Here is a 27,986-nt window from a genome sequence, read left to right as displayed (position 1 = left end):
TTTTGGCTTTTAGTTGTGGTTCAATCAACATGTAAGTAGTTTATTTTTATACAACTGTCTTTTGCTCCAGAAGAGAACATTGTTTTGAACGTTACATTAAAAGTAATGAATGGAATTGAATTGAAATTATATTGAATACATTTAATATTAGAACTTCCTTACCATTTTAATGTCAGTTAATGTTATTAAATTTCCAAATTCCTATTTTACATAAATGAGTGTAAAAGTGCTTAAAAATAGTTTTTCAAGTATGTGAAATGAGATGGCACTTAACATGAAATCCTGGTAACAAAATTTACTTTTATTGAAACATATTAGAAGGTATAAAGCTCTTTTATGTAACTTTTTTTTTTTTTTTTTTTTTTTGCCACATAAGAAAACACACTGTGAACCAATGTTTAAATTAACATTTAGTGAGTGCATTAAGTGTTACTCAAAAACATTTACTGTTTAAATATCAGTTAATTTTATTAAATTTTAAAATTCCTGTCTAACACAATGACTGTAAAACTTCTTCAGCATAGTTTTGTGTTTTAAATGAGAAGATAGTTGAACCATATGCAAGTAGCAATTTTTTTAATGTTATCAAAACATTAGATAGTATAAAGTTTTGGCCCAGTATCCTCAATTTACTGAAACTTTGTGTGCTATGTTATGGATCCTTTCTGGAACCATCACTAAGACACTGGGCTGTGGGTTCTTATCAAAACACTGTGGGGTATGGACACCTCCAACAACACAGAGGTACGTACAAGAAAACCTTGGCATTGTTGGAGATATTCATACCCTATTCTCTATGGAACCATTCTTCAGCTCAATTTTGTGTGAAGAAGGGTAGACCTGAAACACAGCTTGTAAAGTTAAAAATAAATTCAAAGTACTGAGCCAAGGGCTGCATGCCATCTGATATGTTTCAATAAAAGTAAAATTTGTCAGCAATCTGAGTTTAGTTTCCATTCATTTCCAGAAAGTCAGATGTAATGTATGGTGTCTTTTAGTAATTATAATAGTTTTTTCTATTTCAGAGTTCTTACTCTCATTTAGCTGTACAGTGTTTAATTTTTGACATTCCTTTTACCATTATTATAAATATATATATATATATATATATATATAATTTTTTTTTTTTTTTTGCTGCAGTTGACAGCCCAGCTGGTGTACTAATGACTACATGTGCTGTACTCCTTGAAGACTCAGTTTTTGAAGAAGATCCAAATCAAATTGATTACGATAGACGCAGGCATAAAAGTGCAGGTGATCCAAATCACAGAGGATCTCGCCATTGGAGGGTTAGACATTGTAGTGGACCATCTTCTGAAGTACTTGAAGGGGAAAGTCATGCATCTTCTTTTAATAGGTCATACAGTTTTGGAAATGATGTTCAAATCATTCGTAAAATTCGAGAATCACGAGAAATGGCTTACAAACCTGAAAATGGAAGAAATGGAAACCATTTGAACTTTCCACTAATAAAAAACATATCTCCTAAGAAACAAGAGGAAAATGGTTCTGTGTCTAAAGCTTTTGGTTTGAGCCGGTGTGATGAAGAGTCAGAAACAGAGTTGGAATCTGAGACTGTTACTGACACCTTAAATTCAGAGATGTTGCCAATCCCACGGTCACCCAACATACCAATAAAGAGAGACCAAGGTGCTCCTGATGCTCACAAAATGTTAGATGAAAGTGACCTTTTAGGACCGTTTTCATTAGACAGTAGTTTAAGTGGGAGCCCGAGTGTTAGTAGTACTAATGCAAGTGCTAATAATACTCCTCGTGATAAGGATTTTCTGTCTTCAACTCTAAGCCCTCTAAAGGAAGCAGTACTAAACTGGGATTTATTTACTGGAGGTGGATTACCACAAATGGCCTCCAGTGTTTCTTATAACTTAGGATTAGGTAATGCAGTAGATGAAATTCAGAATGCAACTGTTGTCCGGGGTATGGGTTGGGAGGAGGAGGAAAGAGGAAAAGTTACCCGTAGCTCCACATTTCATAACGACTCCAACCATGATACTGTTACGCTACCTAGTAATATAGATGAACTTGAAGATGACATGATATATTTAAATCTCAGCTCCAATAAAAAATCATTATCAAGGTCATCAACATTGCCAGTACCTCCCCGTTCTAAAGCAGATTCCAGGTGTTCTGGGACCAGAACACCTGGCAGACCATTCTCTGTTAGTTCCTCATCATTTGGACTGTCACGTTTTACTTCTAGGCATTCAGAAGTGTTGTTTGATAGTTTAAAATCAGCTGCAAACTCTGTTGCTAATAAAATCAGTGAATTTAGACAGTCCTTATCAGCTTCCACCACTCCTACTAAAGGTAATTTTTATTTTTATTTGGTTTGGAACAAGCTTGTGTGCATGTCCATATAGATTGGACTGAAATTAACTAAATACTATTTTCTATTTCTTAATTAAAATAGATAAGCATAAAATTATTTAAGTATTGATTATAATTTCATTGGTAATGCCCTCTGTCCTCTACACATATTTTGCATGGCTGGAACTTTTTTTTTTTTTTTTTTTTTTTGCTGAATTGCTTCCTCTTCGGGTTTCACCACTGAGTCTTCAGTTTAATCATGCCAGTTTCAGGTGTTGTCATTTCCTTGGGTTTTATAATGGTGAGAAAAAATAAAATTTCCATTCCATTTGAGACAGATCTGATATTGTGCGTTATTATATGCTTTGTTAGAATGTATGTAATTTGTGAAACTAGTTAATACTTGTATCATTTATTACATGATACAAGTACAGTGTCCAGTCACATTATTATGACCACCTACCTAGTATCCATAATTTGTGCCTTTCGCGGCATGCACTGCAACCAGCCTCCGTGGGAGGGACTCAATAAGTCTACGGAAGGTTGCTACAGGTATCTGTGACCATGCAGACTGCAGTGCATCCCAGAGTAACTGTAGGTTCCTGGCAGAGGATTGATCTATCTGATGTGTCGATTGAGGTGGTCCCATAGATTTTCAGTTGGGTTAAGATCCGAGGAATTCAGTGGGCAATGGAGTAGCTTGAAGTCTTTGTCATGCTCCTCAAACCACTCATGGACAATTCTGGCTACATGGCATGGTGCATTGTCTTGCTGATAAATACCATCGCCCCCAGGGAACACAGTCAACCTGTACGGGTGTATCAATAGGTAACCATTTGTGTTGAGAGTGTCCTTCAGAGGTATCACGGACCCAGGCCATGCAATGAAAACATTCCCCAGACCATAACGACACCCCCCACCAACCTGCCTTCTGCCAACAATCGTGTCCTGGTGTCTGTTCTCAGAGGTTTCACGCCTAATACGCCACCCGTTTCAACTCGGCCGGGGTCCAGTGTAGGTATTGCTATGCAAACTGGCTGCATTGTTTGTGATGAATAGCTATCAGCATGGGTGCTGTCACCAAACGACTGCTCCGGAGCCCAATGCGCAACAGGGTTCGCTGCACTGTCATGTTGGAGACCTTTCTGGTGGTATCATGGTTCATTTGGACAGCCAGTTGAGCAACAGTAGTGTGCCGATTGGACCTGACCAACCGTCTCAGTTGACGTTCACCTCTGGGATTAATGCAACATTGGGCTCCACAATTGACACATCCGGTCGTCAAAACTGTTCCATTCATCCAGTCTTGATATACCTTCACTACTGCAGTACATGAGCATTTCACAAAGTCCGCTGTTTCGGAAATGCTAGCATCTCTGGCCCGATAGCCAATGATCATGCCTTTTTCCAAGTATGATAGGTCGCGTACTTTGCCCATGGCATAGGCTGTTACTCTGTTCACAGATGTCGAACATCAAGCCTTATATGTTTGCGGTGTGTGATTTGCTAGGCATGTGTGATGTCTGCATTGGGGGTTGGGGGGGGTCATAATATTATGACTGGAATCTGTATTAACTAGTTTCCACCCTGTTCTAAAGTGTGATAAGGTTCTAAACTTGAAATCGGGAATCTATACAAGTAAATAGTTATCCCAAAATAAGTCTATTACAAATCTGTCTTCCTAATCAATAACATTTTTAAAAAAATTAATTTTTCAGTTGCAAAGTAATCTAAAAATATGTAATCTGCATGGAAAAAATTCCTGGTGTATATTTTGCTATCTCCTCCCCAAAATCATTTTTGGTTCAGAGATTTTGAACAAAATTGGAAACTGTCTTTAGCATCCACCACTGTATTGTTTGACATTCTACTGTAATATGAATCAATGTTGACAATTTCTTTAATGTTTCTTCCACGCATACACCTTGTTCTTAATTGACTCCCCACAAGAAAAATTCACCAAAAACCAAATAAAAAATTTCAGCTGTGGAAGGTTATACGAGATGCTAACCAAATGTTCCCAAAATTTGAATGTTGCGAGGGAACTACATTTAGTATGGACTTGTGGCACTAGGTAACACTGCATGCATCCTTTGTGAATCAGTGTGCTGTGTGGTATAGGGCTGGATAGAGGCATTGAATTTTTATGCACAGTTCTTTGGCTGTTTGATTTGCTTAGTTTGCGATGGCTGATGTGGAAGAGCAACATACTTGTTTCAAGTTCTGTTTCTTTCTTAACGATACAGCAGCAGAAACCCATAAGAAGTTGAAACCATTTTGGTGACAATGCTTTGGCCAGATGCAGACCTACTACTGGTTTAACCATTTTAAAAACGGTCAAATGTCAGTTGATGATGACAGTCACTCTGGGCATCATCATCAAGCACCACCCTGGAAAATGTCACAGAAGTTCAGGCAGCGATTCGTAAAGGCCGCAGGTAGACCATCCACAACATTTGTGGCATTGTAGGACTGTTGTACGGCACGTGTCAGCGTATTTTGTCAGACGAGTTGAACATGACAAGGATTGCGGCCAAGTTCGTGCCACGGTTACTGAGTGAAAACCAAAAGTAGCATCACATGGAAGCTAGCAGACATCTTCAAGAATGGGCCAGGAGTGACCAAAACTTCCTTTCTACAGTCATCACTGGTGACGAAAGTTGGATATATGGGTAGGAGCCAGAAACCAAGCAACAATCATCCCAGTAGAAGAGCCCATCTTCGCTCAGACCGAAGAAAGCTCGAGAAGTGAGGAGCAATGCGAAGTCCATGCTGATCTGTTTTTTGGACATTGATGGGATTATCCATAAGGAATTCATCCCTCCTGGCCAGACCATCAACACAAAGTTCTACTGCGATGTCCTGAGGCAGTTAAGGGAAGCCATCAGGAGTTAACATCCAGAGAAGTGCCACACAAAGAACTGGGTCCTTCATCATGACAAACCATCGGCCAGCACATCTCTTGCTGTGGCACAGTTTTTGGCATCTGACAACATGACAATTGTCCCCTCATCCTCTTATTCATCAGACCTATCGCCCTGTGACTTTTTCCGCTTCCCAAGAATGAAAATAAAGCTGAAGGGTTGAAGATTTGACAGCATGAATGCATTGAAGAGGATATCCAAACTGAATCACATACAGTGCTGAACACTTTGACAAAGAAGGACTTTTAGAACGCATTCAAAACATGGGAGAAGTGCTGGGATTGGTGTTTATGCTCTGAAGGCTACTATTTCGAAGGTGACAGTGGCAAATAAGACCCAGGGAGAGTCTAATTTATTTTATAAATACATTTTGAGAACTTCTGGGTAGAACTTCGTATGTGATTGGCAAGTGATTGGCAAGCAATTTCAAGTTTGCAGAAATTTTTATCCAGAACCCAGTCTGACGTTAGTACTATTAACCCAGTGGTTTGTGGTAATCTTTTTAAGGAAAAAGGCACCTGACAGGTGTCTCTCTCCTTTTTAAGTTTTGTATAAAAATTTTTTTTTTTTTTAAATCCAGCTTTTAACAGTATCAGTATTTCATCTTTTCTTAATTTACAATACTTACTATATGTAACTTTTTAAGTTAAAAAAATTAAAATTTTTAAAATACCATGTTTTGCATCTTTTATTTTTCAAAAAAATATTTATTTTGCTAAATATTTTAAAAAATCATTTTTAGACTCTTAGTGTTTCCATTTTCCAATCCAACTGACCGTCAAGTGTGCAAAATTTTAAACATGCACATATATGTTTAAAATTCTGCTTATGTGAAATAAACATTATTATTAAAAATCAAAATGATGACCATATATATCAACATTTTATAGCATAGTTTATAGCAACATTTTATATAATACCATATGAAGCCTTGAATGGTTTTAGCATGCTCAATGCTGATGAGATTCTTCCTCTTACTCAGAATAATCACCTGAGAGGGTATAAATTCAAATTGAGGAAAGACAGTCGTAGGATAGATGCGCAGAAGTTTGCATTTAGCCAGCGGGGGTAGTTGATTAGTGGAACAGACTTTCATCCTTTGTTGTGGAAGTTGATAGCCTAAATAAATTTAAGGCTGAGCTGGACAGGTATTTGGAACGAAAGGAGAGGGGAAATGGGTGCAGTTTTTTTTTTTGGCTGATGCTGCATAAGCTTGCTTTCTTGCATCGTATGAACGCCACCCCTCTATGTTACCAGGCAGTACTAGGTGGTACATGACTCTCATCAACCGGTGAAATACCACCACTTTGTTTATTGGAGGCTTGACGTGTGCAACCCATGTTTAGTCTCTAGAGCAGGGGTGGGCAACTTTTTTCGTCAGAGGGCCGAATGAAATTTTCGCATCATGATGCGGGTCGGAATAGATTGAACGATTTAATAAAAAAAATCAGAACCTAAAAAATGTTATATTATTTGAATTACCAAATTATTAATGTATTTTTAAAAAAAATATCTGAATGTCCAATTATCATTGAAAATGCGGCATTCGGCATCAATTTTTCTTTTTTTTTTTAAATGGCTCATTTTATGGCCTATAAATTATATTAAATTAAAAATTGTAATAATTAGAAAAGGCATAAAACATAAAATATCTCGCACCAATATTATTTTTTTCAATAAGAAGTCAAACCCAAAGGAACTTCGTTCGATCGATGCTACAATAATAATTAGGAAATAACTCTTTGACGCTGCGTAGAATCACTTGGTTACTGTTGTACTGGCCGCGATTCCCGATTGAACCGAATTAAGCCGAACGTTTACGGTGAGTGTAGTCAGGTATGGATTTTCTATATTTATGCATTTACCGAGGGAGCCGGATTCAACATCGTCGCGGGCCGGATGTGGCCCACCCCTGCTCTAGAGCTAAGTTCCGGTCAACCCTTCCCTATCTCTTCCATCATGCAGTATGATTGATGACTTTTGAGGTTATGATGAACGTCGTGGCGAGATCCAATATTCCTTACATTTCGAGGGTACAGCTCTAAAACGGTGTTCGCAGGCCGGCCGCTAGTTAGTACACCGGACCGAACCTATTGGTAACTCTCTAGGAGGCTTCCGGATCAGCTAGTGTATAACCTTCCTACCTCTACTCTGCCAGATAGTGACTGGAGGGTGTCTGAGTAGTGTGTATGCGAGGAGCATTCTCGAGGCCACGTTATGTCAGGGATCTGGGTATATTCTTACCACATGTACGCCATATCCAAAAATTTCATTACTTCATACAGCATGTCCCACATACTTTTTCTTACTATTGAATACACTATGAATTGTCAAACTAATAGAGCAAGCTTATCTGCGAAAAGATCTAAACCTCCCAAGGACTTCCTAATTCATTTCACAAATATACGTGGTCTCAGTTCTAATCTCAACGATGTCCATTTCCACTTGCAGTCTGCCAAACCCCATGTACTTTTTCTGACAGAATCTCAGTTATCGGTTGATTCATCTACTGCTCATCTCAGATGCCCAAATTATTTGCTGTATGATTCCTTTCGCCTTAAAGGTGGTACTTGTGCATATGTCCGTTCTGATATTCCCTGTCAGAGACTTGGCAATTTGGAATCTCCTCTCTTTAATCTTCTCTGGCTTGAAATCTCTCTACCTCATTGTGTCAAATTCATCTGTTGTCTCTACCATTCTCCCAACTCCACTAATCACTTGGAGCTCTTTGACTTCCTCTCTTTGCAACTTGACTTTCTCCAGTCCAACTTTCCTAACAGTGAAGTAATTTTCCTTGGTGATTTTAATGTTCCCAACTCCAGCTGGCTTCCGTTTTCTAGTCACACCTACCCAGCAGGTCGAGATGCTGAGGCTTTTGCAATTACTAATGACCTAGCACAGATTGTTCATTTACCTACAAGAATACCGGACAATCCTAATCATACAGCCAATACACTTGATCTTTTTCTCATAAACAACCCTTCTAAGTACACGGTCGAGTCTCAGTTATGGGTTGATTCATCTACTGCTCATCTCAGATGCAAATTATTCGCTGTATGATTCCTTTCGCCTCAAAGGTGGTACTTGTGCATATGTCCATTCTGATATTCCCTGTCAGAGACTTGGCAATTTGGAATCTCCTCTCTTTGATCTTCTCTGGCTTGAAATCTCTCTACCTCATTGTGTCAAATTCATCTGTTGTCTCTACCATTCTCCCAACTCCACTAATCACTTGGAGCTCTTTGACTTATTCTCTTTGCAACTTGACTTTCTCCAGTCCAACTTTCCTAACAGTGAAGTAATTTTTCTTAGTGATTTTAATGTTCACAACTGCAGCTGGCTTCCGTTTTCTAGTCACACAGACCCAGCAGGTCGAGATGCTGAGACTTTTGCAATTACTAATGATCTAGCACAGATTGTTCATTTACCTACAAGAATACCGGACAATCCTAATCATACAGCCAATACACTTGATCTTTTTCTCACAAACAACCCTTCTAAGTACACGGTCAAAGTGAGAGGTCCTTTAGACACTTCAGATCACAACTTGGTGATTGTCTCTTCTCCAATGGAACCTTTATCTCACTATTCCCAACCACGTGTTGTTTGGCATTACAAGAATGCAAAATGGGATGACCTGCGAGACTTCTTTTCTTCTTTTCCTTGGTCGGATTACTGTTTCAAAACTTCTGATGTCAGTCTTTGCTCAGATCGTGTCAGTGAAATTATTCTTGCAGGAATGGAATCCCTTATCCCACACTCCACTTTAAAATCTCGTCCTTTATCTAAACCTTGGTTTTCCAATAAATGTACTAAGGCTGTCCAAGAGAAGAATGTTGCATGTCGTAATTGGCTTGTATCTAATTCTTCAATTTCATTTTCTGCCTACACCAAAGCTCGCAACAATTGTAAAGCAGTTATTAATCAGTCCAAACTAGAGTTTGAATAGGCTAAGAGTAGAAAACTTGCTTCTTGCCCTAATGGTAGCCGAGCATTCTGGTCTCTTGCCAAAGCTATTGGCTGCAACTTTTGCCTATCTTTGCTCCCACCTCTGTCCAAACCAAATGGTTCTGTTGCCACTTCAGCCAAGGATAAAGCTGACCTGCTAGCATCCCATTTTTCTTCTAGCTCATGTATTAATGATCTTGGCAAACACCTCCCACCATTCCCAACACGCTCCATTCAGTGCCTCCTGTGGTCTTCCGTCAAAAGGATATCAGAAGGATTTTGACGAATCTTGATGCTAAGAAAGCTCCAGGTCCTGATGGTGTTTCTCCACTTGTTCTCAAAACCTGTGCTCCTGAACTTACTCCTATTCTTTGCCGTCTTTTTTCACTTTCTTATATCAAAGATGTTTATCCTTCTGCTTGGAAATTTGCTCATATCCAGCCAGTTCCTAAAAAGGGTGACAAATCCCTCCCATCCAATTATCATCCCATTGCAATTACTTCTACTCTTTCTAAAGTTATGGAGAAATCAATTAACCGCCAACTCTTAAACTACCTAGAAACCTTCCATCTGATCAACGATCGCCAGTATGGATTCCGTCAGTGTTGATCCACTGGAGATTTTCTGGCTTATGTTACCCATTTATGGACTAATTCAATGGAAAGGTTCCCTGAAACACAAGTAGTTGCTCTTGATATCGCAAAGGCTTTTGATCGTGTTTGGCATAAAGGTCTTCTAAACAAGCTTCCATCTTATGGTTTGCCAACTGTTTTTAGTAATTGGTTATCCAGTTTTCTCTCTGATCACTCACTGAGGGTGATGGTAGATGGCTCTCTGTCTTCTAACTTCTTCACTAATGCCGGTGTCCCCCAAGGTTCAGTTCTTTCCCCCACTCTTTTCCTCTTGTATATCAATGACCTTCTTCCATTGACTGGAAATCCTATCCATAGTTTTGCCGTTGATAGCACATTGCATTCCACTTTCCATTTTGAGAAACCTTGTCCTGCTCAATCAGCTTCAACTTCTCGAAAATCTGCTACCAATTCCTTAAATGCCGATCTTCAGGTAATTCTCCAGTGGGGCAAAGACAACTTAGTTGATTTCAACCCTTCTAAAACTCAGTCTTGTCTTATATCTCGCAAAAAGGATTCTTCTGCTCCTATGCTTATCTTTAGTGACACTCAGATTTCTAGGCAAAATGATATATCTCTTTTGCAGATTACCCTGACTTCTAATCTCTCTTGGCACAAGCACATTACAAATATTGCTTCCTCTGCATCTAAAAAACTTGGTTTTCTCTTTCGCTCTCGGCGTTACTTTTCTTCCAAACAGCTGCTCATTCTGTATAAATCGCAAATACGCCCTGCCATGGAATATTGTTCCCACATCTGGGGTGGTGCCCCCCAAAACCTCTCTCAGGCTTCTTGATTCCATTCAGGAGAGGGCAGTTAGGTTAATTAATGATTCATCTCTAACAGAGTCTCTCCACTCGCTTTCTCATAGACGCACTGTTTCTGCTGCATGCCTCTGCTACAGATACTTCCATGGGCACTGTTCTTCTGAATTGGCTTCTATAATTCCTGCTCTCTCTCTTTCAAAACAGTCCGAACATGTGCTGCCACTAGCCAACATCCATTTACTGTCCAACTTCAAATCCACAGAACCAACTTTTCATCCTCCTCATTTATTCATTCAACTGCTGTTTTCTGGAACAACCTTCCTTCATACGTATTTCCTGAAAATTACAATCTACAGAAGTTCAAGTCCAATGTCAACAAATATCTTCTTTCGTCTTCTTAACCTCAAACTCAAGCACGGTACTAAGTACTATAGGTTCTAATACCTCTCGTGTTTGGGGTTCACATAAAAAAAAAAAAAAAAAAAAAAAAAATTCTAGGTACTTTCATTTTCAGGTTTTTAAAATTTAATATGTTGCTTTCTGCTGAGTAGTGGAAATTTTGAGAAAATATAGTTTCATGTTATCATTTTTACTCTGAAAAATCAATAATAAATTGTGCAAGAACAACTTGGGTAAGAGGGTAGATGTTTACTGAGCTAGTGGAAAAGATGGCGCCTCCATAGCCAGGTGGGCAGGAGCAGCAGTGCGTAGCACACGCTTCTTGATGAGACTGGGGTTCGTGCCCGTGACCACCAAATACGGAGGATGCAGAAAGGTCAGGGAATGACCACCGCATATCCCCGGAGCAATATGGCCTTAGTTGCTAATGCTCCTAAATAACGACAACAACTCTAGTAGAAGAGACTAAACAGATAACCTGAAACTTTGAACAGACACAAGCATCAGTGCTATGCCATTCTGTAAACAAAATCAAATAGTTGCATAAACAGTAGCAGGACACTTGTCAGGTTCTTTCACCCAAGTTCTGTACAGAAATCATAATAAAATCACTTCAGAAACTATTGCATTAAATGCTTCACCAAATTTAAAAAGTTATAAAAAACTTTTAGATTTCTAATTACTGGTCAGGAGGTGAGGAGGTTATTTTCAATGTGCCTGTGAGGTGCTCTTCCAAAACTGCCAGATTAATAGCAAGGCTCCATCCAGTTGAATGATTTTTTGAATTTTTCTTTTGACACACACACACACACACACACACACACACAGAGAGAGAGAGAGAGAGAGAGAGAGAGAGAGAGAGAGAGAGAGAGAGAGAGAGAGAGAGAGAGAGAGAGAGAGAGAGAGAGAGAGAGTGTGTGTGTGTGTGTGTGTGTGTGTGTGTGTGTGTGTGTGTGTGTGTCCTATGATAGGCTAAATTGCAATTGTTCAACTTCTGATTTCAAGACATTTTACATTACATGGATTCTGAGTGTTGCAACAAGTTGTGCTTATTGCACTGCATATTAGGAGACATTCTAGTTGAGACAACCAATGCATAAAATTCAATTTGGAGAGACTGTTTAAGATGACAACTTGCGGAGGAATTGTGGTAACGGTCAGTCCTCATAACACATGAATGTATTGAAGGTAGTTATTTTGAGTGGGATTTCCTCAGTTTTCCAGAGAAAGAAATAAAGAATGATCTATGAAAAAAATGAATCACAGTTAAAAAAAAAAAAAAGAAAAGAAAAGAGGGATTATTAAAACACTTGAAACACTCCAATGCCACCTAAGTCAATTAAAGCATTATATATAAACTGCAATATCCAACTGCACATTCTGAATCCTCTCTGCTGCTTCAAGCATATGGTCATTCACAATTAGCATGCCATGGAAATAGCCATATTGTTATTGTTTGGGCTTCTGACCATAACAATCAAAACTATTCATCCCAGAGCCGAAAATGTTCCAACTTTAAAGGGAAGCACTCTGCCTACATCATACAATGTGTCATTTGGGGGGAAAACAAGTACTATGATACAAAGCAGAACACAGAGTTACTTCTCTTATCTGAAAGCTCTCAACCGTCATAAGTTGGCCATCATATATTAGTAGTAGTAGTAGTAGTGGCATGTGATGCAAGAAAGCAAGTGTATGAGCTTATGCAGCATCAGCCAAAAAAAAAAAAAAAAAAATCACACCATTCCCTCCAAATGCCTGTCCAGTTCCTCCTTAAATTTATTCAACCTATCAACTTCCACAACGACAGAGGGAAAGTTTGTTCCAGCAATTAACCACCCGCTGACTAAAGGCAAATTTCTATTTTACATGTCTATTTTACATCTATTTTACATGTCTTTTCTTAATTTGAATTTATGCCCCCTTAGGTTCGTAATCTGAACAAGTAAAAGGATCCCATCAGAATCCAGCGTGCTCAACCCATTCAAGGCCTTATATACCTCAATCAGATCACCGCGCAGGAGCCTTGTCTCCAGCCACTGCAATTTGCAGAACTTAAGCCTCTCTTGGTAAGAGGATCCCTTCATTCCACTCACCAATCTTGTTGCCGTTCTCTGTACACGCTCAAGTAAATCTACATCCTTCCTAAAATGAGGCCTCCAGACCTGTACACAGTACTCAAGGCATGGCCTAACCATTGTCTCATACAGAGGGATAATCACCTCCTTTTCCCTGCTAGCAAATTGACAAAACCCCATGACCTGCCCTGGCAGCCTGTCTGCATTGCTCAGAAAACTTCATATCTGCCTGCACAATTACTCCCAGGTCTTTTTCATTTTCTACCACCTTAAGTGTAGACATTTTCTACCACCTTAAGTGTACCACACAGTTTGTACGTTTCTCTGGGGTTACTTCTACCCATATGCAGTACTTTGCAAGGTTAAGCTTCAGTTGCCACTTCTTAGCCCATCTGCCCAAATTATCTAGATCCTGTTGCAGTAGCATACTGCCATTACTGTCATTAACAACCCTGCCAACCTTTGTATCATCTGCAAACTTCGACATTAAGCCTGATATACCTTCATCAATATCATTGATAAATATACAAAACAACAGTGGACCTAACACCGAACCCTGTGGGACTGCACTAATAACATTAGTCCAAGAAGAGCAGCACCGATTGATTACCACCCTCTGTCTTCTCCCACTTAACCACCCTTTTATCCATTGTAGCAACTTACCCTTAATACCATTCTGCTCCAATTTGTACAATAGTCTTCCATGCGCAACAGTGTCAAAAGCTTTTCTGAAATCCAAATATGTGATATCAAAATTATTTTTTGCATCCAGTTCCTTTGTAACCACGTCATTAATATCCTATCAAATTTGTCAGAGAAGACTTTCCCTTAACAAACCCATGCTGTGTCTGAATTATTGCTGCAGTCTTGTCTAGATGATCCTGCAATGCATCTTTAACCAGCGACTCCATTATTTTACCCGGAACAGAAGTTAAACTAACTGGTCTGTAATTACTCGTGTCACCCTTCGATCCCCCTTTGTGAATTGGGGATACATTTGCACATCTCCAGTCCATGGGAACCTCCCCTGAGTCCAAAGATGCTCTCATAATTGTGGATAAGGGTTTGTTTAGTTGCTTTGCCACCTCCTTTAATATAACTGGATAGATCCTATCCACCCCAGGTGCTTTTCTTACGTTTAACTTCAACAGTTTCTCTTCCTCTTTGCTCTCAGTTATTACAAAATCATTAAGTATCCTGCTACAATTTGATAACCTTCTGCCATTTTCAAACCTTAATTTCTCATGTCTGAATGTAGATGCAAAATACTCATTCAGTTTGTTTGCTAGTTGAGCAGGATCATCAACAGTCGATCCATCGATATCAAGTGGACCAATCACATTAATCCCCTTCCTTTTAGCATTTATATAAGTAAATAAATCCTTGCTGTTTTTCTTAGCATCTTTTGCCAAGGATTTCTCGTAATCTGCCTTCGCCTGCCTAAGCTCCTTTGTGACCTGATTACAGACTAGCTTATATCTGCCATTGGCTTCTGAGTCGCTTGATAACTTATATTCATCCCATGCATTTTCCTTCTCTATTACAAGTCTCATTAGTTCATTAGATAACCATTTAGGCCTAAACCTTGAACAATATTTCTTAATAGGTATGAAACTTTTAGTAGCATCCACGATTAATTCCTTGAATGCTTCCTACTTAGAATTTACTGTTGGTCACATCGTCAGTTAATCTCACTGTACAGAATTTAAAAACTGTCGGAGACCACTGTACTTAGCTTTATGGAAGCAAAAACCCTTTCCTTTACCCCTGATGGTAATTAAATCTTTAAGTAAATCCCACATTAGTACACTGTGATCACTGCCACCTAGTGGTTCCTTTATCTCCAAATTCTTAATACACGAATGATCACTGCTGATAACCAGATCAAGAGTATTACTTTCTCTGGTTGCCTCTCGAACATGCTGCTGCAGAAAACAATCATCCAATAAATCCACAAAAATCTGACAAGTGTGTGAGTGACCAACCCACAAGTTCCAGTCAATATCTGGGAAGTTAAAATCCCCCATTATAAGACATTCCGATTTACTAGCCCACTCTATTTCTCTTTACAATTGTTCATTGTACTCATTCGAGTCATTAGGTCTATAACCCACTCCTACTCTTATTTTTGCTTTCGCAGTGATTATGTCACACCAAACTGACTCAACAGTGCACTGTTCATCTATATCAACTGGATGCACTTCTTTTGATTTTATGTTTTTCTTAATTAACAGCATAACACCTGCTCCCTTTCTATACTGTCTATCCTTTCTGTACACATTGTAATCCCCAAATTCCAGTTCAGCATTCCTTATATCTGTGTGACACCACGTCTCCACTATCCCAACAATATCTGCTTTTGATGTCTTGACCAACACTTCAAATTCATCAAATTTATTTACTATACTTCTAGCATTGGTATACATGGAAGCATACGTGCTCCTACTCCTATTCTTAGTTAACCTAACACATCCCATATACCCACCTATTTCCACCGTTACTGCTAACCCCGCTTGCAACGTTACTGCTATCACTAGCAACGTACTGCTCTCCATGTGGCGGGGTCGGTAACCTGGGAGAAGGAATTCCCTCTTCCGCGGCTAAAAGGAGCAGCGATGGATTGCGATGCATATCCATTGCTAGAGCCCACGGGCTCCAGACCCGTCAACTCTGATTCAGAGCATGACTTGAATCGTCCAAAGAGACTACGGACAGAAAAACAAACAACAGACGTGCCAGCATTTCTGATAATTCATTCCCTATTCACACAACCTGTTGGCAAGCTATCGTCTTTCTTAATACAGAAATGTTTAGAATCGGTTGTTGGATCTCCCAAAATGGTTAAACGTCTCCAATCCGGAGACCTTCTAATTGACGCTTCTAAGCCAAATCACTCAGAAAAATTGTTAAAATTAACAACTTTTAACAATATTCCTGTGTCAGTAACAGCCCATATTAACAACGCATATTAACAGCCCATATTAACAAAGAGGTGTATGAACACCTCTAAAGGTGTTCATAACACTCTGAACACCTAAAGGAGTTATCAGCGAATGGGACTTACTAAATGTATCTGAGGAAGAAATCATTCAAGAGCTTAGCGAACAAAAAGTGACTCATGCAAGGAGAATTATGACGAAAAAGATGGCAACCTGTTACCAACCAGGTCCATTATTTTGACGTTCAGTACTCCGAATCTCCCATCTTCTGTAAAAGCAGGTTACTTAAACTGTAAGATTCAACCCCACATCCCGAATCCCATTTGCTGCTTTAAGTGCCAGAAGTACAGCCATTCTCAGACGACATGCCGAGGCGATGCTGTGTGCCCTATTTGCGGCCCCAAGGAACATTCCCAAGGAGACTGTACAGCTTCCACTCCCACTTATCCAAACTGTAAAGGAAGCCATCCTGCATTTTCTAAAGCGTGTGACCTTTGGAAAACAGGGAAAAAAATCCAAAAGTATACAGTGGAGCATAAAATCACATACCCTGAAGCAAGAAAACAAATAATGCTAACCATGCCTAGCCGATCATATGCATCGGTCACCAAAAATAGCCGCTCAGCTGCAACCCAAACAGATGTTTCCATCGAACCGAATATTTCCTTTGCCACCTGGGCCAAAACTGTGCTAACTTACAATAAGAAAACTACAGTCAGTGAGACCAGCAACACCCCAATCAGCATCCCAACTGATGCTAACTCAACCTTGCCCGAAACAACGAAATCAGCTACTGTTGAAAACCAGAAGAAAGTGCAACCACTCATTAGCAACATGGAAATGGAGGTTCAGTCAGAGGATGAAGAGACAGTACTAGAGTTACATGCTAGTGATACCATGGATACAGGACGCCCAACCTTTCCCAGAAAAAACAGTCAGATCAATCTTCCTCAAGTAAATTCCACAAATGAATAAATTCCTTCAATGGAACTGTAGAGGATTATGCAGTAATATAGATGACTTGAATGATTTACTAATAGAAACTAAAGCAATAAAAAAAAAAATAAATAGAAACAGGACGCCCAACCTTTCCCAGAAATGAAAAATCAAAACTAAGGAGACAGAAACCTTCCCAGAAAAAACAGTCAGATCAATCTTCCTCAAGTAAATTCCACAAATGAATAAATTCCTTCAATGGAACTGTAGAGGATTACGCAGTAATATAGATGACTTGAATGATTTACTAATAGAAACTAAAGCAATAGGTGTATGTTTACAGGAAACCTTTTTATCACCACAGGTTTCTCTGAAAATTAAAAATTATTCTATGTTTAGGCAAGACAGGGATTCCGACACTCCTGCTCGTGGTGGGGTGGCTATTCTTATCAGAACTAACATACCGTCAAGACATCTCCAACTACAAACCTCTTTAGAAGTTGTAGCGGTTTGGATAGCAATGGGAATATCACTAACCCTTGCATCCATTTATATCCCACCGAATTAACCTTGCTCCCAGACTGAACTTAACAATCTTATCAAACAATTGCCACTTCCAGTCTGTTTACTCGGCGATTTCAACGGTCACAATCCATTGTGGGGATCTTCCATCATGGATAGGAGAGGCCAATTAATAGAAATATTCCTGGATAACCATAACCTGACTCTGTTAAATTCTGGCTCTCCAACTCATATTCAACTACCTACAGGTAGTACATCAGCCATAGACTTATCAATATGTTCAGCCTCTCTTTTTCCAAGCATGGAATGGTTAGTGCTAAATGATCCATTGCACAGTGACCATTTTCCTATGATCAGTTCAATTCAAACACAGACGGTGTCATGTCCTAAAGGCTGCACTTCTTGGAACTTTCATAAAGCAGACTCAGAGTTCAAAGTATTTTATTATTTTTTTTTTGGCGGGCTCCAGGGTTTCCCCTATTCGCCGCTGAAAGTAATCTATACATTGTGCACAATTTATAATGATTAATTATACATGAAAAGTACAATGATTAATTATACATGAAAAGACTATTTACAGTGATGGTACATAAAAAGACTATATGCAGTGATGATACAGTGAAATACTGGGCTTCGGAGTCAAGCAGACTAATCAATACATCAGGTAAGTGTAATCCAAAGAAACGGTTTAGCATTTTACTGAACCTCAGGAGCAAGAATTCTTTTTCTCCGTTTAAACAATTTCTCTGCATAGGTGGAGAAGGCAGTGTAATATTCAGAACAGTTAACCAATCTCGGCAGTTCGGAGCAGTCAAATACATTTGTGAGAAGTTGAAAGTCTAGTCTTAAATCGTCGTACAGAGGACAATGAAAGACGAGATGCTCAACAGTTTCTTGAGCACCGCAACTACAGAGAGGAGTGTTACTTAATCCTAGTGAGAACAATTTAAAGTTAAGACTTCCATGACCAGTATATAAAAACGTAACGGATAAACCAGGATTGAACCAGTCCATTTTCTTGTCGTAATCAACAACCTCGGGAAAAAACTTAAAGGTCTCCCTACCCAAAGTAGAGGTGGACCAGGTATTTTGCCATGCTCTACAACATTCATTTCTCATTCTTTTAATGTCTACATTTTCTTGCAAGTCAGTATTATATGTTATGCCTTTTACAATCGCAGGAATATTTTTTCTTCTACAATATAAAAGATAATGTAACATTACTTCATATTGGATTGGCAGTCGATGACTGAGGACCTGGAGAGCAGCTGTAGAGACAGTTCGACAAGCTCTGTTCAACTTGTGTTCTACTTGACAAACTATATGTACAACAAAATCGTATTGATGACGTAACTGATCACATTACAAGCCACATATTATCTGCAGCAGAAATTTCCATTCCAAAATCTAACCAGTGCAAGCAGGTACACCAAAATCAGTGGTGGAATGAAGAATGCTCCAAAGCGAAACGAGAAAAAAATCATGCCTGGAACCAGTTTCGCAAATTTTTAACTACCGCCAACCTAATTATGTACAAAAAACTCGGAGCCAAAGCAAGATAGATTAGGAAGACAGCAAAACGTGACTCCTGGATTAAATTCGCCTCAGATATTAACAAAAATACTGACACTCGAGTCATTTGGAGAAAAATTCAAGCTCTCAATGGGAAATTCCTACCGCAGCAATCTCCAATAATACAATGCAATGGGCAGGACTTATCCTCTCCTACTTACATTGCAAATGCTTTAGCCGAAACTTTTTATAACATTTCTGCCTGTTCCTCTTATGTGATCTCCTTTCAACGCAGTAAAACTGATTCAGAACGTCATAAGTTTAATTTCGCAAGTAGACTTTCACTTCCATATAACCAGCTGTTTACTCTATCTGAACTGAGAGAATTTTTGAGCAAATCTCCGAACAGCGCAGCAGGACCAGACGGCATTCACTACAGTATGCTGAAGCATCTGTGTGAAGCTGATCTCGGCACACTATTACTCTTTTATAACCGGATCTTCTCTGAAAATACGTATCCTCTGTCATGGCGTCATTCCTATGTTTGTGCTATTCCAAAACCAGGCAAAGATCCTTCTCTAGTTGAGAATTACAGACCAGTATCATTGACAAGCTGTCTGGGCAAAATCTTTGAAACAATGGTACATAAGAGGCTCACCTGGATTCTAGACTCCGAAAATCTCCTTTCTGATCACCAATATGGCTTCCGTAAAAACAGGTCCACCATAGACGTACTTGTAAAAATTGAATCCAACATTTGTAATGCCTTCGTCAGAAAGCAACATCTAGTAATGGTCAACCTGGATATTCGCAAAGCATTTGACACCACATGGCGTCATGGTATTATGAAAGATATGCATCAGTTGGGGCTGAGAGGACATCTCCCTTTAATAATTCAGAACTTTTTAAAATTGCGTACATTTCAGGTCCGATATAAAAACATGCTATCAACATCTCACATTCAAGAAGAGGGTGTCCCACAGGGTTCCATATTGAGTCCAACCCTATTTGTGATTAGGATCAACAATATTTTGGAAGAACTTCCAAAAACGATTGAAGTATACATGTATGCTCACGATCTCACCATATCCTGCCAATCGCAAAGCATGAATACTATCGAAAGACAGCTACAAATTGCTTTAACGAGAATTCAGTCCTGGACCTTACGAAATGGATATAATCTCGCTGAGCAGAAAACCACTACCACTCATTTCTGCAAATTTCGATCACTTCATCCTGATCCAGAGCTAAAGATAAACAACGTGCCAGTTCCTCTTGCTCACAATGTCCGTTTCCTTGGTCTGATACTAGACAGGAAACTGAACTTTCAAGCACATGTGGCCTATCTTCGAACCATCTGCATGAAGATGACACACATCCTCCGGTGTGTGTCATCCATGTCATGGGGCGCTGATCGCCATACCCTCATCCATCTTTATAGAGCTCTCATCAGGTCTCGCTTGGACTATGGCTCTCCAGTATATGATTCAGCAAGGAAAAGTACTTTAGAACGACTAAACACCATCCAGCATTGTGCTTTGAGAGTCGCTCTAGGCGCATTCAGAACCTCCCCTGTTCAAAGCCTGTACATCGAAGCTCATGAACCTCCCTTACACCTTCGAAAAAAATCATTACTTCTGATGTATGCTGCAAAAATCTGTAGTCTGCCCTCTCATCCTTGTTGGCGATGTCCCTACAATATTGAATGAGAGTCATTTTACATCAGTAAACCTAATGAAAACCGACCTGCTCCACTTAGATTTAAGGAACTGGCGCAATCATGGAACATAGAAATCAACAATATATTTCAGGACAAAACACCACCAGATCCACACTGGAAAAATATCTGTGCAATATATGATGACTACTTTCAACAGTGGGGAAAGAACACGCTGTCTCCTTCCAATATCGCACAGTTACATGCAACTTACACTCTTTCTAATTCAAACGCATGTGAAATCTATACAGATGGATCAAAAACCGAGACCCAAGTAGGTGCTGCTGCAATCTTCCCATCGTTTAGCACTTCTTTCTCATTGCCAATAGAATGCAGTATCTTCACTTCTGAGCTCTATGCTATAAACTTAGCTCTGGATCACATTATTGAATATCTAATTCCGTCTGCTTTAATATACACTGACTCACTCAGCGCTGTCTCTGCCATAAATACTAATACCCACTCCTCTCACCCTGTAATAAAACAGATTCATTCTAAGTTACTTACCTGTAAGGAAGTGAACCAAACTGTGACATTCTGCTGGATCCCAGGACATTCTGGAATAGCCGGCAATGAAAGAGCAGATCATGCAGCCAAACAACCAGAAACCACTATTTCGCAGACTTTTCAAGTTCCATATATGGATTATAAACACATTATCCGTAAAGCATGTTATAACAGCTGGTCATTAATATGGAAAGGTTATCCAGGAAATAAACTCTACCAAATAAAACCGGAACCAAAGCTGTGGCAATCCAGCTTCATAAAAAACAGGCGAGATGAAATAATTTTAGGAAGGCTAAGAATCGGGTATACTCATCTCACTCACCTGTTGGTTGTTGGTTTTTTTTTTTTTTTAGGAGCATTAGCAACTAAGGCCATATTGCTCCGGGATATGCGGTGGTCATTCCTTGACCTTTCCGCATCCTCCGTATTTTGTGGGCACGGGCTCGAACCCCGGTCTAATCAAGAAGTGTGTGCTGCGCACTGCTGCTCCTTCCCACCTGGCTACGGAGGCGCCCACTCACCTGTATCTGTTAACTAATGACAACGCTCTCCAATGTACATCATGTCAAGTACAACTGACCATTCGACATTTGTTAGTGGACTGTCCCCACTTTCAAACTATCCGCTTAGACATCTTTAAATCGATTTCTAATACGCAGTCTTCAATAAAATTATTACAGATTCTTGGAGATGATTTTAATCAAAAAGAACTATTTACTTTCCTAAATCGTATAGGAATATATCATAAAATATAGTTATCACAATTAAGCTAATATTTACCATTAGAAAGACACAATATGGCCCTAGCAGCCTATGTGTCTTTAAACACAACAACAACCCACCTATTTCAGGATGACTGCCATCCGTCCCTGAAACCCCCAACACCCCACGCTCCAGGTCGCTACTTATTCTAATAGCAGTTGTGCAAGAATAACCTTCACCTCTGTCTATGGCTACTGTTAAACTATTAGTCCTTGTATCCCCCCAAGCTATCAGTTTTCCGACCCACCTAACACTGCCTCGATGGCATCAGCAAATATTCTTGCACTCTTTCTATTTAAGTGTATCCCATCCCCATAGAAGTAGTCTCTCCTGTTAAGAAGTACAGTCCAGGCTGAAAAAAATTCTACACCTTGAGCCTTGCACATTCTTTCCAGGGCCGAATTGATCGACAAGGCTCTCATCATATACTCCCTTCTATCGTGTCTGGGTAGAATTGCAGACATTTTAAAATTCAACCCTAATTCTCGGCTTTTGTTCAACAATGACCTGTACTAATTAAGTAATTGTGCCAGTCTCCTACTCCTAATATCATTAGTGCCAACGTGTACAACTATATCACCTTTTGTGCCCTTAAAAGATGATATCCGCTCTACAACATCATCAACCTTTGTCCCTGGCAGACATACCTGGTATGTCTTGCCAGGTATAGTGATATGCTCAAATCACTCCAACAAAATGTACATCTAATATTCAAACTGATGTACCAATTTCTCCACAAGAGTCTGTTTCAAATTAGACTTCAGATTTACTGAACTTTCAGACCACTAATGCATGAACAGTTATTGAACGCTACTCTGTTTCCCTCCTGAAGCTAACAGTGTGAAAAAGAAAACCAAAAAAAGGCATTACATTGCAGGCAGAAATCATTAGATCAAATGGACATAGATGAAAAGACCCAACTAGGTGACTGTGGTAAAATCAAGTGGTAAGTGGGAACAATTTGAAGTCTACCCCAGACCTATATAATGGACATCATTATCCCGCGTAACTGCAGAGGCTTTTATATATTAACTGTTAGTAAATTAATAAGAGGAGTTTACCTCAATATAGTACGTAGAACACTTCCGTATGATACCCTCCAGAAATTAAAACGGAAAAAACCGACAACGTACCGGTACATTAAAGTAAAATATAAATAATTAAATAATAAATTTAACACAATTCAAAATCAATTTAAAACAATTAAAATTCAAATTAACGCAATTAAAAGAATCTAACGAAAATATTCAAAACGATTTTCCTTCCTGAAGCTGACAATGCTATTCGACCGACTGTCGTGATCCTGCCAACCCTGCCAACCTTTGTATCATCTGCAAACTTCAACACTGAGCCTGATATACCTTCATCAATATCATTGATAAATATACAAAACAACAGTGGACCCAACACCGAACCCTGTGGGACTCCACTAATAACATTAGTCCACGAAGAGCAGCACCCATTGATTACCACCCTCTGTCTTCTCGCACTTAACCATCCTTTTATCCATTGTAGCAACTTACCCTTAATACCATTCTGCTGCTGCTAGGTGCCTCCTTAGCCAGGTGGGAAGGAGTAGCAGTGCGTAGCACACGCTTCTTGTTTATATCGGGGTTCGAGCCCGTTAGCACCAAATACGGAGGATGCGGAAAGGTCAGGGAATGACCACCGCATACCCCGGAGCAATATTACCTTAGTTGCTAATGCTCGTAAAAAAAAAAAAATACCATTCTGCTCCAATTTGTACAATAGTCTTCCATGCGCAACAGTGTCAAAAGCTTTCCTGAAATCCAAATATATGATATCAAAATTATATATTGATATATTGTGTCAGCCTTTGATCCTCCTTTGTGAATTGGGGTCACATTTGCACATCTCCAGTCCATGGGTACCTCTCCTGAATTCAAGGAAGCTCTCATAATTATGGCTAAGGTTTTGTTTACTTCCTTTGCTGCCTCCTTTAATATAACTGGATAGATCCCATCCACCCCAGGTGCCTTTCTTGTGTTTATCTTCAACAATTTCTCCTCCACTTTACTCTCAGTTATTACAAGATTCTCTAGCTTACAGCCAGAGTTGAATACATCTTTGGCATTCCCCTCGCTGAATAACTCCTCATGTGTGAATGTCGTTGTAAAATATTCCTTTAGTTTGTTAGCTACCTGAGCAGGATCATCAACAGTTGACCCATCGATATCAAGTGGACCAATCTGATTCATCCCCTTCCTTCTACAGTTTACATAAGTAAAGAACTCTTTGCTGTTTGTTTTTTGCACAGCTTTGCCAAAGATTTCTTGTAATCTGCCTTCGCCTGCCTAACCTCCTTTGTAACTTGGTTACAGATCAACTTGTATCCATCATAGGCTTCTGTGTCACCGTTAATTTGTATGTATCCCATGCATTTTTCTTCTCTGCCATATGTCTCATTAGTTCATCTGACATCCATTTATGCCTAAACCTTGAACAATATTTCTTAGTTGGTATGTAAAGCCTAGTAGTGTCCAAGATAAGTTGTTTGAATGCTTCCCATTTTGAATTTGCTGTTGGTAACATCATCAGTTGGTCCCATTGTATAGAATTTAAATACCGTCTCAGTCCATCCTAGTCGCCTTTGCGAAAGCAATAAACCTTCCCTTTACCCCTAATGATAGTTACCTCTTTGAGTAAATCCCACTTCAGCACACTGTGATCACTGCCACCTAGTGGTTCATTTATCTGCAGATTCTTAATGCATGAAGAATCACTACTGATAATCAAATCAAGAGTATTACTCCCTGTAGTTGCCTCCTGAACATGCTGATATAGAAAACAATCATCCAATAAATCCACAAAAGCCTTGCTAGTGTGTGAGTGACCAGCCCCCAAATTCCAGTCAATATCTGGGAAATTGAAATCCCCCATTATAAGACACTCTGATTTACTGGCCCACTCTATTTCCATATACAGTTTCTTATTTCTGTGTGACACCATGTCTCTGAAATCACAGCAATATTTGCCTTTGATGTTTTGAGGAATACCTCAAATTCATCAAATTTATTTACTAAAACTAATGCTGTTTTACTATTCATTTTCAAGCTATTGGCTGCACCATATGAAATGTTTTCGGCAAACATGCCAAAAATTTAAACTGTACACTGATAAAAGATCATTTTATTGAGTTGTGACAGCATTAGAGTGAGATGTGGATTATAATATAAGAACAGCATAAGAGCGAACCGCATTATAATGAGGCCCTGCTGTACGTAAAGCTCACGGAGACATTTTTTGACAGTTCATAAACAACATGACACAGAAACATATTATTAAACAAGAATCATTAGAATCAGCAGTAACATACATTACAGAGTTTCTACTTAATAGCAAAGTTATCTACTCACTCATTCTCCTATCTCACCAAAGTTAGGGTGGAATGAATAGTGTCAAAAAGATAGAGAAGAGTGGAACAATTTTTACTTGGAATATTTATTTTGAAAATGCCCCCTTAATGACAGTTTTATACATTTCAAGAAATGCAATTATTATAAAACAGATCTATGATACTCAATATGATCTACATTGAATTTCAGTATTTGTAGAGTAATAAGAGAAATTTACCTCAATGTGATATGTAGAATCTGCACTCTCCAGAAATTAAAATGAATATAAAATTAATGCAAAATGATTACAGTAATAAAAGCAATTTTAAAAAATCAGTTAAAAAATTTGAAAATTTTAATGTAAATTAAAAAAAAAAAAAAAAAAACGATTTTTCTGCCCGAAGCTTGATGGAGCTTTTTAACCATACGTCTTGATCGTAGGAATGGAAATACAGGTGACCCCCGCTTAACACTGATAATGCGTTCCGGAAAAACAGAGCGCTAAGTGAATCCGCGCTAAGCAAGCGCCGCATTCCCATAAGGTAACATATGTATTTGTGAGTTGCGGTCGGTGCCATAGGATATTTCCTAATCAATAATAAAGGGTAGTGAAATGATGACAAATGTCGGTCAAAATATTTAATATTCAAATATGCATACATATAAAATATTCTGCATTACATACGTTTATAATTATGTGGTAACTACTTACGTATCAAAATTAAACTTAAAATTCCAATTAAAATCATGAATTTAATTGATCTAAATTGATTTAATTTAATTATGAATTTAATTATTAAAAATATGTCGATTCTGGGTTGAACTTTGGCCTTCTTCCAAATAAACTAAAAGGGGTATTAATTTTACCCCCCCCCAGCGTTACCACCCAACAGTAAAGTCAACCGGTCCTTCGCCACTTTAAAACCTGGCATGTTTTTTTCTTCTTTCAATATGAAACTTCTTTTAGGCATTCGTTTCCACAAAAGTCCTGCTTCATCTATGTTATAAACTTGTTGAGAAGTATAACACATAATACCCCTATTCAATAATTTTAACAAGTTCTTTTTTGAAAGTTTCGGCTCCTTGATCTGAACTTGCGGCTTCTCCCTGGATTTTAAATCTATTCAACCAGCCCTTACTAGTTTTAAATGGTTCCAATTTTTTTTTTTTTTTTTTTTTAGGTGAGTTTTCTTCTGATCATCATATAGGCTAATCTCTCTCTCTCTCTCTCTTTTATTATTTATAATATTTAACTTAACTGAATTTTGCATTGGATATTATCTTCTTTCCATTTCAATCCTAATAGCCGGCCTAGTCCTAGTTGCTTGCAGTGGAACAGCTATCTTTCCCGCTTAAAATTAATTCTTTATTTTTTCATAATTGTTCTTACAGTTAAACTTGTAAGTCCTAAATAATTGCACACATCCACTTGTCTTTGACCGGATCGATTCACTTCAAAACGTCTAATTTAATTTTCAAATTCAGTCTTTTTCTTGCATTTATAGTCTTCGTACTGCGCCCAGACGTTGTTGCTTTTTCATTCTTCGAAAATATAACTGCATTGGTTGTATTAATTATGATACAATGTTCAAGTAAACTGTCCGTTACGCACAATGTGTAATACTGTACTGAGTGATGACTAGACTTTGGATAAATGCATATAACGCAAATATTACAAGCAATATACGTGATCATTTTTTAAGCTGTTGATCTCGGAACTACGTAACAAGTCACTGCACTGCAATTAAATTAACGCGCGACAGAATTTCACTGAGCGTGGGAATATTTCTCAAGTAGGCATGGGAAACATTTTAACCCTATTTTTATATTCATTTTCAAGCTATCAACTCCATCAAATGAAACAATTTCGTTAAATATGCCAAAAATGCAATTTGTAAAAGAGCATTATAGTGATCTGTGACAGCGTTATAGTCAGATAAGGGTTATAATATAAGAATAGCGCTATAGCGAATCAGCATAAAGCGAACCACGTTATAACGGGGGCCTGCTGTAATGTGGAGTATGCATGAGCCAGAATCTTAAATAGAAAGATTGTCTTCGCACATGTGAGTAAAAGACCACAAATCAGCAATTAGATATAGATGGCAAACATTAGTATAAGTCTCATGTAATTTAATTTCGATGATTTTTACAATGTAATTAGTAATATTACATTGAATGCTAAGTATTGCACCTCGGTAGCCAGGTGGGAAGGAGCAGCAGTGCGTAGCACACGCCTCTTGATTAGACTGGGGTTCGAGCCCGTCACCACCAAATACGGAGGATGCAGAGAGGTCAGGGAATGACCACCGCATATTCCCGGAGCAATATGGCCTTATTTGCTAATGCTCCTAAAAACCAAATAACAACAATAACTCTAAGTATTTTGGCCTCCTTTAATAAAAATGTATGGTTTCTGTTAATGGCATGAAACGCCAAATCTGATGCTGCTGAATAAGCTGCATGGACCAAGGAAGTGTGCTGCTCTACTCTCAAATGCAGTGTGTATTGAGTCGAGCCGTGGTAAGATAAGTCACAATCACTGCAAGAAATGTTGTCATACTAGGTCATTTATTTGTGTTGCGAAAGGACTTATCAATTGTTCAGTATTGTGTGTAATTTCCGAATTGCACTGGCGAAAATTTTAAATTCAGTATCT

General features: G+C 38.8%; 1 protein-coding gene across 3 annotated transcripts in view; it reads left to right on the top strand.

The window, feature by feature from the left end:
- Crag (DENN domain-containing protein Crag) overlaps window positions 1-27,986 on the top strand; it is an 878,555-nt gene that overhangs the window by 538,353 nt on the left and 312,216 nt on the right. For all 3 annotated transcript variants that reach the window (XM_090389072.1, XM_090389068.1, XM_090389077.1), the window contains one exon: window positions 1,141-2,328. In XM_090389072.1, the coding sequence (XP_090245198.1) occupies window positions 1,141-2,328 (1,188 nt within the window). The remainder of the gene's footprint in view (window positions 1-1,140; window positions 2,329-27,986) is intronic.

Source organism: Mastigoproctus giganteus, chromosome 2, assembly GCF_048544385.1.
Source record: "Mastigoproctus giganteus isolate SK-2022 chromosome 2, ASM4854438v1, whole genome shotgun sequence".
NCBI lineage: Eukaryota > Metazoa > Arthropoda > Arachnida > Uropygi > Thelyphonidae > Mastigoproctus > Mastigoproctus giganteus.
The sequence above is the reverse complement of the archived record's forward strand: the minus strand, read 5'-3'. Positions and strand labels throughout refer to the sequence as shown.